General features: G+C 41.8%; 1 protein-coding gene across 3 annotated transcripts in view; it reads right to left on the bottom strand.

The window, feature by feature from the left end:
* CALN1 (calneuron 1) overlaps positions 1–12438 on the bottom strand; it is a 182150-nt gene that overhangs the window by 80437 nt on the left and 89275 nt on the right. For all 3 annotated transcript variants that reach the window (XR_009456740.1, XM_059717730.1, XM_059717731.1), the window contains exon 4: positions 5794–5906. Coding sequence is in view for 2 of the 3 variants with exons in the window: in XM_059717730.1 (XP_059573713.1) it covers positions 5794–5906 (113 nt within the window). In the remaining variant the exon portion in view is untranslated. The remainder of the gene's footprint in view (positions 1–5793; positions 5907–12438) is intronic.

Below are 12438 nucleotides of genomic sequence, written 5' to 3'. Positions count from 1 at the left end.
TTTTCATCTACTAACTGATCATCATGCAAAAGTATTGGCTTCTCAAAATAATCTCATTAGTGGTGCAGGGTACAGAATGTATTTTGGATCAGTTATAGATTCAGCTCTATCATTTAACCACCCAAATGCAAGGCAACCCTGCTGCAACTTCAGAAAGCAATCTACTCAGGACAGAACAGCTCATTTTAATTCAAGGCTTACAGTTTCACACTGTTATCACCTTATTTGTTCTGTTACCTACTAATGGACCAGGGCCCCACTGTGCTAGTCCCTGCGCAAACAATTTAGCATGCATTCCTAGTGGTCACTGCACTTAATCTGGGCAAAAACTGCAAGTGGAAAAGAAAGTCCTGATCCTCCTTTTCTCTCTTCCTGGAGTAGAATAGCACAACATGGAGTAGAATAGCATAACATGGCTGAATGGATTTGTTTTTTACCTGCAAATAAGAGCGAATACTTGCCAGCAGTAATATTCTTCTCTTCTATAGTGCCCTTCAGTGATGAAGCTCAAAGTGCTTTACAAATATTAACAGACATTTTTAAGGGTCTCCAGAAACACCGACACAAAATGCAGCCTTCTGTGTGAACAACTAGAAAGACCGCTTGGCGATTTCAATCCTCGTCAATTAAGCCTAAAATACCTCTGTGAGGCAAGTTACTCTTATTCTGCCAACTTTACAGATGAACTAGGTTCATCAGAAAGATTAAGTAGGTCAAGTTCATGCCTCGAGTCCTAACTCCAAAATCTCTGCTCTGAACAATACACTGCTATTTCCCAAACTCTTGAAAGCTGAACCCCCATTCAAGAAGATTCATCTTAATCTGCACATCATCTTCTACCCAGCTAGTCCTTTTTGCCCATTCACCCCATTCTGGAAAATGCCAGCACAGATCTTCACGAAGTGATCACTCCTTTCCATTTTGTGTGCCCTTTTTTAACCAGGCTGACATTTAAAGAAGCATTTTTGGCTTCTGAATTAACCCCCATGGAAATGAATGAGTTAGTTCAAACCCCCGCAGTATTACTCCAGGCTCTTTACAAACTCATATGGGCTTCTCTCCATTGCCCATGCTCATTTCTAAATATTTTTTTGTTATATATTACAACTAGAGATTTAGGTTAAATTTCATATTTCCTAAGTGGTTTAGGAGCATACATTCCATTTTTGCAAAAGGATTTATATACTGAGGAGCCTGACTTCTAATGACTTTCAATTAGAATTATGTACTAGACAATGCTAAGTGCCTAGGTTACTTAAAAATGCAACTTCAAAGTCACTTAGGCAGATGTGGAATGGTTTTCACAGCAGCTCAACTAGTTCTTCATCCCTAGCTAAAGGTAACTGTCCTACAGTATTGAAATCCGCCAGACTAGACAATGCCAACAACCATACAGCTGTACCTATACAGCAGTTACCCAAGCAAAGTGCTCAAGAGAAGCTGATGGTTACCAGGGATCCTTATAGTTAAGGGAAATAAATTCAGGAAGCATTGAATGCGTCTCCTCAAATTAAAATTTTATATTCACTTCCAAGTGGAGAGTGTCAGTAAAACTCATTCTCAATAAGCAGTGTTGTGATGGAGCACTATGAACTGAAATATTTAAAGGACAACGTTCTCTCTTCAATTTTACTCCCATTTTGCAGAATCTAGCTAAAAATCTGAAGCAGAGAGGGAGAGACCGAGAGCTCTAAAGATATAAAAATTAATGTTTTTCAGCTTCGCTGACACTACTGTACAACACTAAATTGATTTCAAATGCTCTCCACAGTATTAAATCCCAACCTGCCCCTCACTTCTCCCCAAAACAACCTTTTCAACCATCCTGAGAGCCCATAGAAAGCCATTCTATTTGATCTTTACTACCTAAGAGAGAGCCTCCATTTCCTGTAAAGGTGGCTGATACGACTCAATTGAAAGCTTGCATGGGAAGTAAAGGAGGAAAAAATATAGCTGAGATAATCTTTCACACCTCTGATGTGTGCCACTGCCAAGTCAACAGCAGAGCAGAAGGGTTTTCTGAATAACCCTTGCCCTTTACCTAAAATTCACAATAGGGAGAACACACCAGTTTCATGTCTTTTCAGCTCCATCTCTCACACATACTAAACTCCTCCTTGCTCATTCTTCTCTTCTCCCCCTACCACCCTCCCTCCAGCTTCCTGCAGTCCTGTTGTTGCAAGATCCAACCCCTCTGCAGCTCCTGCCATCTGGACCAGCCTTCCTGTATCACACCAACTCACTCCCAATCTCATCTGAAAATGCGTCTCCAATCCCTCGCCTGTTCCTTTGAATTCCTCGCTCCTTCTGCTGCTGTTTATTATTTAACTCTGTCATTGCATTATTTAAACTGTTATTAAAGCGTGCTGGGAACAGAGTCTGCATAAAAGTGGCGTTAATATAAGATGCTAGGCCCTCAGCAAAATGATCACAAAAGCCAAAATCGTGACAGTTGAAGAAAGCATGTTTGGATTGAGGGTGGAAATGCAGCAACTGGAAGCCAACATTTTTCTTCTGCCTCCGCACCAAGTACAACACCTTCTGTGAAATACCTATTGCTGAACTCACATTCTCTCTCGTAGCATCCAGGGCATCCTTCAGCCAGCTATATGTTCAGAGCCAAACTGGACTCTGGCGTAGCCATGTCACCACCTTTGACTGCCTGGGCCCACTTACCCTATCAGAAGTAATATGGCAGGGCTGCAATTGCTGATGATTTTCCTTAAATACTCGAGGGGATAAACCCCAAAGTTACAAGCAGCACTTCTTTGCACGTAAAACTTACTATGCATCTTCAAGCCTGTCCTCATCTTGCCAAAGTTAATAGCCTGCACGAGTGAGATTTGGAGAACGTATTTAGGCTCCATTTCAGCAAGACACTTAAACACGTGCCTAACTTCAAGCAGGTGCTCCAAGTCCCACCGAAGTTTAGCATATTCTCTTGAGCTTTGCTGAACGCTAGTGGAAATTAAGCATCTGCTTAAAAGCTATGATAAATCAAGACAGATAAAATAAGCAAATGCATTTCCCTGCATGTCCCTCTCCTGAGGTAAGTGAAGTCCAGAGGGGCCTTTCAAATGAGTTTCGACTGCTCTGGAAGAACAGATCTGTCTGCAGCTATTGTGGGGGGTGTTATATGCAGCCCAATACATAGGGCAAAGGGTTGGGACTCAGGAGATACATGCGCAAGGTCTGGGACGGCCACAGATTTGCTGAGTTATCTTGGGCAACTCATTTCCTCTCCCCAAGGCTCAATTTCCCCATATCTAAAACAGGGATGATAACACCAACCTTTCTTGCAAATTAGTTGGAAATCTATGAATGAAATGCACTAGAAGAGCCAAGAATTAGTTCTTGTGTGAATTTAAGAACCAAGTATGCATGCTCCAAGGCCTAAATGTAATTCAGTCATATAGTGGTAGCCCAAAAAGGCAACCTCCAAAACTATTTCTGAGTTTTTGCACTCTCTGGCATCTGTGCGTCATAAAACTTTTCTCATTAATTCTCACAAGAATCCTGTGAGGAAGATGCACGTGAACCATGACACAAAGGAGCACATGGGTAGAAGGAAGAGTCCATCTGAGCACCAAAAACAGAACCTAGGGCTGTGTCCAGGCATGCAGTGGTGCACAAATTTGTGCTGCTACTTTGTACCGCTGCAGGTGCACACCCAAGCACATGTGCTTTGTTGCAGGAGACACTGTGTCCCGCTTTGGGCAAACTGCCCTGGTCCAGATCCTCCCACTTCCCAGCGTATTGGAGCAGCCAGGGCACAAACGGAGGAGTGAAGACACTCTGACAGACAGCCAGTGTCTCCCTGGAGGGTTTGTACTGGTGCATGCTATTGTAGCATTTGCTGTGCTGCTTTTTTCCCATTTTTGGTGGGGTGTTTTTGCAACCAGAAACTCCAAGTAGCAAATTTTGCCCTCGCACTGCAACTTTGCAGCATGGGGCACGCTTTAACACTCCACGTGTGCCTGCGTATAGGGACACAGCGTAGGAATCCCACTTCCTGAGCCACTTACCACCATTGTCTTTCCTCTTTAAAACTCCCACACGGCTAGGTAGGGCCATTTCCATCATTTAAAAAGGGTGAAAGATATCTAACAGACTGTTCACTTGTGAGCTACAGGAACTGAAGTTTAGGAGGAGCTTTAACTTTCTCTGCTTCACCATCAAAGGGCTGATTTCAGTAACATGATTCTCCTTTAGGGGCATTTCTGCTTTTTGAACCTGTCTCGTAAAGTAAACCCATCCAGGGGTTATTGACTACATATATTGTTTAGTAAGAAAACCGTCTGCCGTTTCCTCTTTGTACTAGTCACGCTCTGTAATATGACTTGTAAGACATGATGGAGACAATAGAAAAACAATAAGGATTGTTCGCAAAGTCCCAGTGCTGCTTAATGTTTGGTTCCAACACTATTTTCTGCTAAATATGTCATAATTCACTGCTGCTTCATCAACGCTAAACATGTCCTCTGATGAATGAATAGTGGGACAACGGATCTTGTTTTCAGTCTCATTTATGATACATGGGCAGGACAGGGACAAATTTTAAAGGACTTTAACTCAACACACACACACACACACACACACACACACACACACACACACACACATATATATATATATGGCAGCCTTAATAGCTCCAGGGAATACTAATAGGAGGCAGAACTTCTTATACCTAGGTTATTCATTTCAGTGTGGTCTTGCTTGATTATGATCAGATCTCAATAACCAAAGTGCTTTCAGGCAACCTATGTAAAATGACTAACAGTATTACCAAAAAATGCCCTTTTCGATACAGCGGTCCATTAAGTCCACTATTCTGCCTCCAATGACAGGTAACGCCATCTCCACTGGGAAAGGTGCAAGGAAGCCGGCAGTGGGAGAATTATGAAATAATGCGTGTAGGGAAATGTTTCTTCCTAACTTTCAACAGAGACTTGCTTATGTCTTGAAACCCTAAGGCTCGTGAACCTTTTTAGTATTTTTGGAAGTGCGGGCAGGACATAATTCTTCCCTCCTGTAACTCTGATCAGTTTTGTCATAAAATTAATTCTGAAAAGCTCAGAACAGTGATTAAGTGGCTGTGTATGTATGCTGCAAAAACTTACCCCAGTTTTGGCAATGTGAGATTGCGATCCTCAACAAAGGATTCAATTTCCATGGAATCTGAACTACCGCAGTACGGTAACATCAGGGAAACATAGCATCTATCATCATTCCCCATCTTGAAACTCAAAATGTGACTCACCTTCAGACCACCAAACACGAATAAGTAACAATCTGATACATCCCACACACCATACATTCGATCATTTCAGTCTGCCTGGAGTTACCAAGCGGGTAATGAAGAGTGAATCCAATGTCTTGAGGAAGGAACAATGCAATGGACTGGTGAATAGTGCTAAAGAGCATACTTCTGGTTTTTTGACTCGCACTAATCTGACAATCTTTAAAATAGATTTTTCCTTGAAAAGCCAAGGTCTGAAATTCCTGAAATGAGTTACAAAAGTATCCAAGCGTTTTCAAAAACCAGATCTATGGAAATCACAAATTGGCAAATTCTCTTTCTTCTTCACGTGCAGAATTCAGAAAGTGATTCACACTCCCAGCAAGACGCTCCGCCAACTTGGTATGGTTTTCCACAATGTGGATTATAATGGAACGGAAAGATTTGCACAAGTGTTCATTGTGAGCAGAATATTTCCGCTGTCACATCGCTCACTATTTTCTGAGATGGGCATATTTTCTGGTTGATGCTGCTTTTAAAAGATTCTCACTTACCTGCCAAAATATACTGTCTATTGTATTTCCAAGAAAACCATCTCTCCCTTCTGACGACACCAGTTTAGGTCCAAGAATGGTCATAAATTCATCAAAATCAACCTGACCGTCCCCTGGAATGAAAGGGAAAACATCAATGAGTTTTAAATGGGCTGAGTAGTGCCAAAGACTAATGCAGCTCCCTAGAAAGAAAATTGGTCACGAACCAGTGGACGTGTATAGAGGTACACACGCACACAAACGCACATACGCACATCACCAATTACAGCACATCTATGATATACAAGGAACAGAGCTCATTACTGTTTTTATTAATGACTAATATTATAATGCTGTCCAAATGTCAAGTAAAGTTTGAGGTCCCATTGTGCTAGGTGCTATACAAACTCAGATAAAAAGACTCCCGCATCTTGCAGAGATGACACGCACGTCAGTTCTGAAAACTACAAATGCTCAAGTGCTCGAGTAAGATTATATCCTCCATTAGCAACATTAATGCTCAGGCTTGCTGCAAAAGGATCACTAGACAGTAAGATCTTCATAAGCTCTTCCTCAGCTCCAGAGGAGGATAACACACAGCAAAAGAACAGCCAGGCTATTATGAATCCACAAGGCTTTTCATTTGCCCTCTCATCAGTGTATTTCTCCTGGAAGTCCTGAGCACTCAGAGCAGAGATTGTGGATATACTTCCAGGAGACTGTTCGTGCCACTAATGAACTTGGGCTCTGCAGCCCCAGCTCGTGCAGTATATTGTGCATCTTGTAAATGAGCCACACAGCTGTTTGAAGCACATCTAAGTATTACATCAAACATAATCGCCATCTCACAACCTTGCAGGACAACTAACGAAAACGGCAAGGGAAAACCTGAACTCCTGCAGGAGTTAAGGCATTTCTTTTAAATATCCTTTATATATATAAGAATATATATATATTCTTTTTTAACAGAACAATTCGATGCATGTTTACCCTTTTCTCGATCTGGTACATATGTAGTTGCCCTCCATTACCATGGTGTGTAAACACTTCACAACATTTATAAGCACGGTGAGTCTCAAAGACTTGCTCAGGCTCATCACCCTTACTACTGGAGCGCCTTGTGCACCCTTCCCAATTCCAGCTAATTCAATAATAGCAGGCTTGACGCAGACGGCTTTTATCTACATAGCCTGTGTTTTTGCTGTTCTTAAACTATTGGACATGAATTGCTACTACATCTTCAGGCAAGCATGACACTACTACAGAGTAATACTATAAGGGCACTGTTAACTGGGGTATCTGAGATACTGTGGTGCGGTCACATTATTAGCAACTGCCCGATCTGCATATATGCATATAAACAAGTGAGCTATAGGTTTTGGCCTTTTTTCAATGTGTTTTATATTTTTGATCAGTACATATGTCCCATTTACTGGAATTTATATTAACTGAGTTGTTATCTGAGTAGAAATACTCTGTTAAATAAGCTAATAAGAAATTCTCCCTTTTCCAGAAAGATGCTCTGTGCTCATTCAAGGGTTCAGGCAATCATTTCGGGAAGACAAGCAGAAATGGAGTAACCAGTGCAAAAACCACAGCTCCAGAAGAACACAGGAGGGGTTCTTAATGGCTGTGGAGCAGTCTCATCCAAAACCAGCAAAGTACATACTCAGGTAAATAGCCCCATTCAAGTCATTAAACTCTTCACATGCTGAAAAGCTAAGCACATGGTTTGCTTGACCTGAGTGCTCAGAGCTTTGCAGGGCTGAGCTCAATACTAGTGCCAAATAAGAGTTTATGCCGCATTTCAGGGACAGTCTGTTAAGGAGGAGTAGGGAGGGGGGAGAGAGACCTGGGGGGGACCCTACATATTTGCAAGCAACTTTTTAAAACATTTATAAGCTATAAGAAAGGGTGTCCTTTCTGCCTCCCTGTGGGAGACATCACGATGTGACATCAAGTCAGATTGTATCAGTCACATCACAGTGGATCATGCTGTGGAACGTAATGCAAGGTGACAGTGAATTCAGGGTGATTTACATTGCAATGCATAACTTAAAGGGAAATGCAACAATAAAATGACAGACATGACTAGGCAAGCTAAGTTAAAGAAATGAGTCAAGATTATCAAGAAAGCCATTTTATTTTGAAAGGTGTCTAAGACCTGTCCACCCACATTTGGTTTATGACCTCCTGATCCCAAAATACTGAGTTATCTATATATCATTTTCTACAGGACAGAGACAAATCTCATTTTATTTACTCAGGAGGTAAGTGGGGAGTAAAGTATGCAATTCGAGGGAAGAGAACAGGTGTTGGGCTTTCTGGGTCCAGTTTCTGCCTTACTACATAACCCTTTAGCCAAATCTTTTATAACTATCCCTCTGTGCCTTGGTTGATAATACCAGTTACTCCAACAAGCTGCTGAAGGATTTAATTCATTGCATTTTTCAAAGCTCCTGAAGAAAATAAGATCAAAGATCTTTTAAACTCCTTTTCACTGTATTTTCAATTAAAGCTGGTAACCAGCAAATAGCCTGCGCATAATGACGGTTTTGCCTAACGGGACATTCCTTTTAAGCATTAAAAAAAAAATCTTGCTGCCATCAGGCTCACTAGAGAGACTTCAGTCTCAGAGCATGGAGAGACACAATTCACAGCTTCAGCTGAAAACATTCTGGACTATTTAGTAGTCATCAGAAAACCCCTTGAAATCTAGTCCATAAGTCATGGCAATACTAAAAAAAAGGGCCAAATCAAATCCTGCACACCTCTGTTTTTCCTATGCCTAAAGAAATCCTCTTCAGCAGAGACCACCTAAGTCAGAGCAATCGACCCACAACTTCATTAGAAAGCAACTTTTCACAAATATGGGGTCCAAACATGCACATCTCAGGCACATGGGGCTTCGGGTGTAATGGCACTCTTTAGCCATTATAAAGGCGGCCCTGAGTCACAGATTACAGTGCCATATTCCACTGCAGGTTGGGGTTCGGCTAGATTCAAGCCCCCTGTTCTGATCTGGGCCCATCTGCCAGTCTATTGGTATGCTTTTTCCTAGGTGATGCCCTGTTCCTGTGATTTTCCCTATGCCAAGAGACTTGTAACATGCACGCTGTCCACATTCTGCACCCATCTCCCCGTCCTTTAGCTTACTGCTTTAATACTTATTACTTTACCAAATTCTCATCACATTCCACAAAAACACTTTCCCATCAAGGGCAATTTAGGCAGTCAACCAATCTTGCACAAATTAAACAACAAGAATAGGGCACGAGAAGGAGAAAATCTGTTCCCCGTTGAAAGCAGCATTTCCATTTCACTTTTAGCAATGTAGAACAGGTATTCTCTTTTCCCTGCTCTCATTAATTATAAATACAGAACAGGTTTATAAACCTGACCCATACTGTGCTCACTGCCCTGATTGATTAATGCAATACAACATTAGTATAGCTTATTTACAAACTGGAGATAGATGGAAAAACTTTTACTACTGCTGTATGGAGCCCATGGTGCGCTATAGTCAAAGCATTTGTAGCCAACGACTTCAAAGGTTCACTGTAGCATGGGAAATACAGTAACATTTAAAATGGCAAATAGGTTTATCTACCCGTAGCTACCAGTGAGACTGCAGGTGAGGAACAGAGTTGAAATAAGGTAATGCAGAACACAGAAGGTCAACACTGCATGTTATTCATTCCTAGTGCATTTCACTGACTTCCTTTTGTCTTCCTAAAAGATTACTTCTTAAAAAGGTGTCCTGAGGTTTTTCTGCCCTGTTATAGCACAAGTAAATTATCTTTCATGAAGGTTCAAAGGGAGGGGGGAAAAGCACAAGCAATCATATGGCTAAAATCTTGCATAATACTTAAAACACAGCCTAGAACATCAGATGTTGCAGTGTGGCTTAATAGAATTAAATCAGGGATGAATTTGAACCTTTTATTATTAATCTATGTTAGTACTTGCCATACATGAGGCTTCCCAAATATTCAAAAGGAGCATTCTCTATTCTAAACAGATCTCAGTCTGGGTGCAGGCAAAGGGTAAGGAAATAAAAACAACAAATAGGAATAAAAGACAAGATATTTTGTCGACAGCCCTGCAAGTCAACATTACAGGACTTGCTGATCACTGCTGTTGCAGAACGGGGATTTTACAATGTGTGAGCATGTGTCTTCTGCATTCCCTAACTTGAACTCTGAATATCTCCTGCTTACCTGGCACTCAGTGCAATCCTGCAGCTGGATCCATTAGCTGGGATTTATTGCGCACAAACTGTTATACTCATCAAGGCGGCTGTATGCCTTGCAGACAGTCTTGCTGCCCAGAGCCTTCTTGTTACATCTCTGGACTTCACCTAGGTGAAGTATTCCTGTCTATATTCTATATAGATATCTTCCATGCATCTTCCATACAAACCCCCCCCCCCCCCCCCTCCCGGGCTCAGAGGAAGCTCATTCAAAGTAAGATTTTCAAAGGTTCTTGATAGATTTAAGCCCCTAAGGGCCACAGTCACTTGTGAAAATGGGTTTTATACTCCTAAGTCACTCACTCTAATGCATAATGTTCACAAGGTACTTTAAGAGCCTCAAAATGGAAGTGCTACTGACACATTACTTATTTACTCGACTTACAACAGATGGGGTTTACTGGCATTTCAGAGTTCAGCATGGCAAATCACAAACACACACAGCCCTAACTAGTATCATGAGCTGTATTTTCAGCACCATCACCAGGGTTTTAATAGGGGGGGGAAAATATCAAACAAAAACAAACAAGAAACAGGAGCTAAGTTCATTGGGGGATGTTAAGTAGAAAATTCTCAGGGCAACCTTTCAAGCCAAATAAACGAAAGCAAAGCACTGTAATAACATTGCCCGCAGGACCCAAACAATGTAAATGCAGACTGAGCTATCCCAGTTTTGATTCTTTAATAAATACCCAGCTGTTATGGGAAATGAATCCAAGCTGTGGCCATTTGGCCATAGGCTAGTCATGCATTTGGGTAGCAAGGGCAAAACTGAATGAGCAAATAGAAGTGAGCTTTGGTCTCTCGCCATTATGTTGGAGAAACTATTCTAGCAAAAAAATGTATCAAAATAACCATTTTCCCGTCCTTTATAGCTCCCCTTCTGCCCTACACATTGCCCTGTTGCAAGGAGTTTTGCTTTAAAACATGGTTGCCTTCTCTCCAGGTCTTTTCACTGCTTAGGTTTGGCTGAATGAGGGTGAGAAGCCTGGTCTTGCTCCCATTGTTGGCAGTGGGAGTTAAGATAAAACATGGGAGACCAGTCCTCTACAAGCAAGAATCACAACTAGGAGATTTTAACAGAAACACACCAATTTTGACCAAAACTCCTATCCAGAAAGTTGGTTCTGGTCCAGGCTGGAGTTGCCGGTCGAAGAGAGAGGCAGTATTTCACTGGCACTTACCTAAGGTGCGGGAAATGAAGGTTTAAGTCTTTAAGTCTCCCACATGCCAGGCAAGTGCCCCAACCACTGGTTTACTGACTTCCTCTCATTCTCTCCTGCTAGATTTGTTCCACTTTAAATCAACAAACACATATTAATTGAAATAGGAACAGAAACCTGCCTCTCCCTCTTCCTAGGGATATGCCCTAGCCCACAGTTTTAGAGTCAACTTTGGGTCTTAGTTTCTCCTATGGGAGCCGTTCCCTTTTGAATAAATAATGAAATATGTATTGGGTTAGGCAGAGGAAGAAAGAAGACTGACTCTCCTGTGTCCAAGGACAGACCAGCGCCCTACAACTGGTTCCCAGAGTCCTGGATAACAAAATATGGTTCTGTGCGCTCCTGTCTGACCCCTTTCTAAATGAGCTGTGTCAGTGTTTCCATACCATGGTTGCTGTCACTCCTTCCTAAAAGTCCCTTGTCATGGGAGTAAGGACGAGGAATGCATTTAAATGGAGATGAGATTCTGTGCGTGTGTGCGGACTGCTAAATATTCCCATTTCTTCTTGTGTTTGACCTCTAGAGTGCAGTTAGGCAGATATATTTAAAATTAATGAGTTAGTCATTTGCAGCTTGGGTCCCAAGCCAGTGCCACCGTCCTGTTGATTTTTATTTCCTTAATATCTAGTGGTGGTGACTCTCTATCTGGATTCATGCCATTGTTTGTAGCTGTGAAGTAACCGTGTACGATAATTACAGAATTTTCTGAACGTTGCTACTCCTATGGTCAAAAATTATACATTGGAAAGGTGCAGAAAAGCAGCAGCCAGAGGCATTTCCAAGGGGAAAAAAACTGTTTTGTCGCTTTTTAATTCAAAAGGAAACATTACCCTTGTCTAGTCTGACATCCTGCATGACGCAGGCAAAGGACCTCACCTGGTCTTAACTGCCTCTGCCTGTAACTTCTGTTTGACTTCTAGCACATACCTTTCATAAAGCAATACATTACTCACAGGGATCAAATCTACCAAAAATCTCAAAGCCCTTCACAAAACACTAATGAATAAAACCTCACAATAATATCCACACCTCACAGGTGGGGGAACCAAGGCACCAAGCAATATCAAGCCCCTCGCCCAACGTTACCAAGGAAGCCAGCGGCAGAATCAGGGAGAGAGCTCAGATGTCTCCAGCCTATCTGGGCTGATGTCCTCAGGCATGACATTTCCAAACAATAATTCATGCAAACTC

Source organism: Alligator mississippiensis, chromosome 14, assembly GCF_030867095.1.
Source record: "Alligator mississippiensis isolate rAllMis1 chromosome 14, rAllMis1, whole genome shotgun sequence".
Classification (NCBI taxonomy): Eukaryota; Metazoa; Chordata; order Crocodylia; family Alligatoridae; genus Alligator; species Alligator mississippiensis.
Note: the sequence above shows the minus strand (reverse complement) of the source record. Positions and strands in the feature narration are given on the sequence as shown.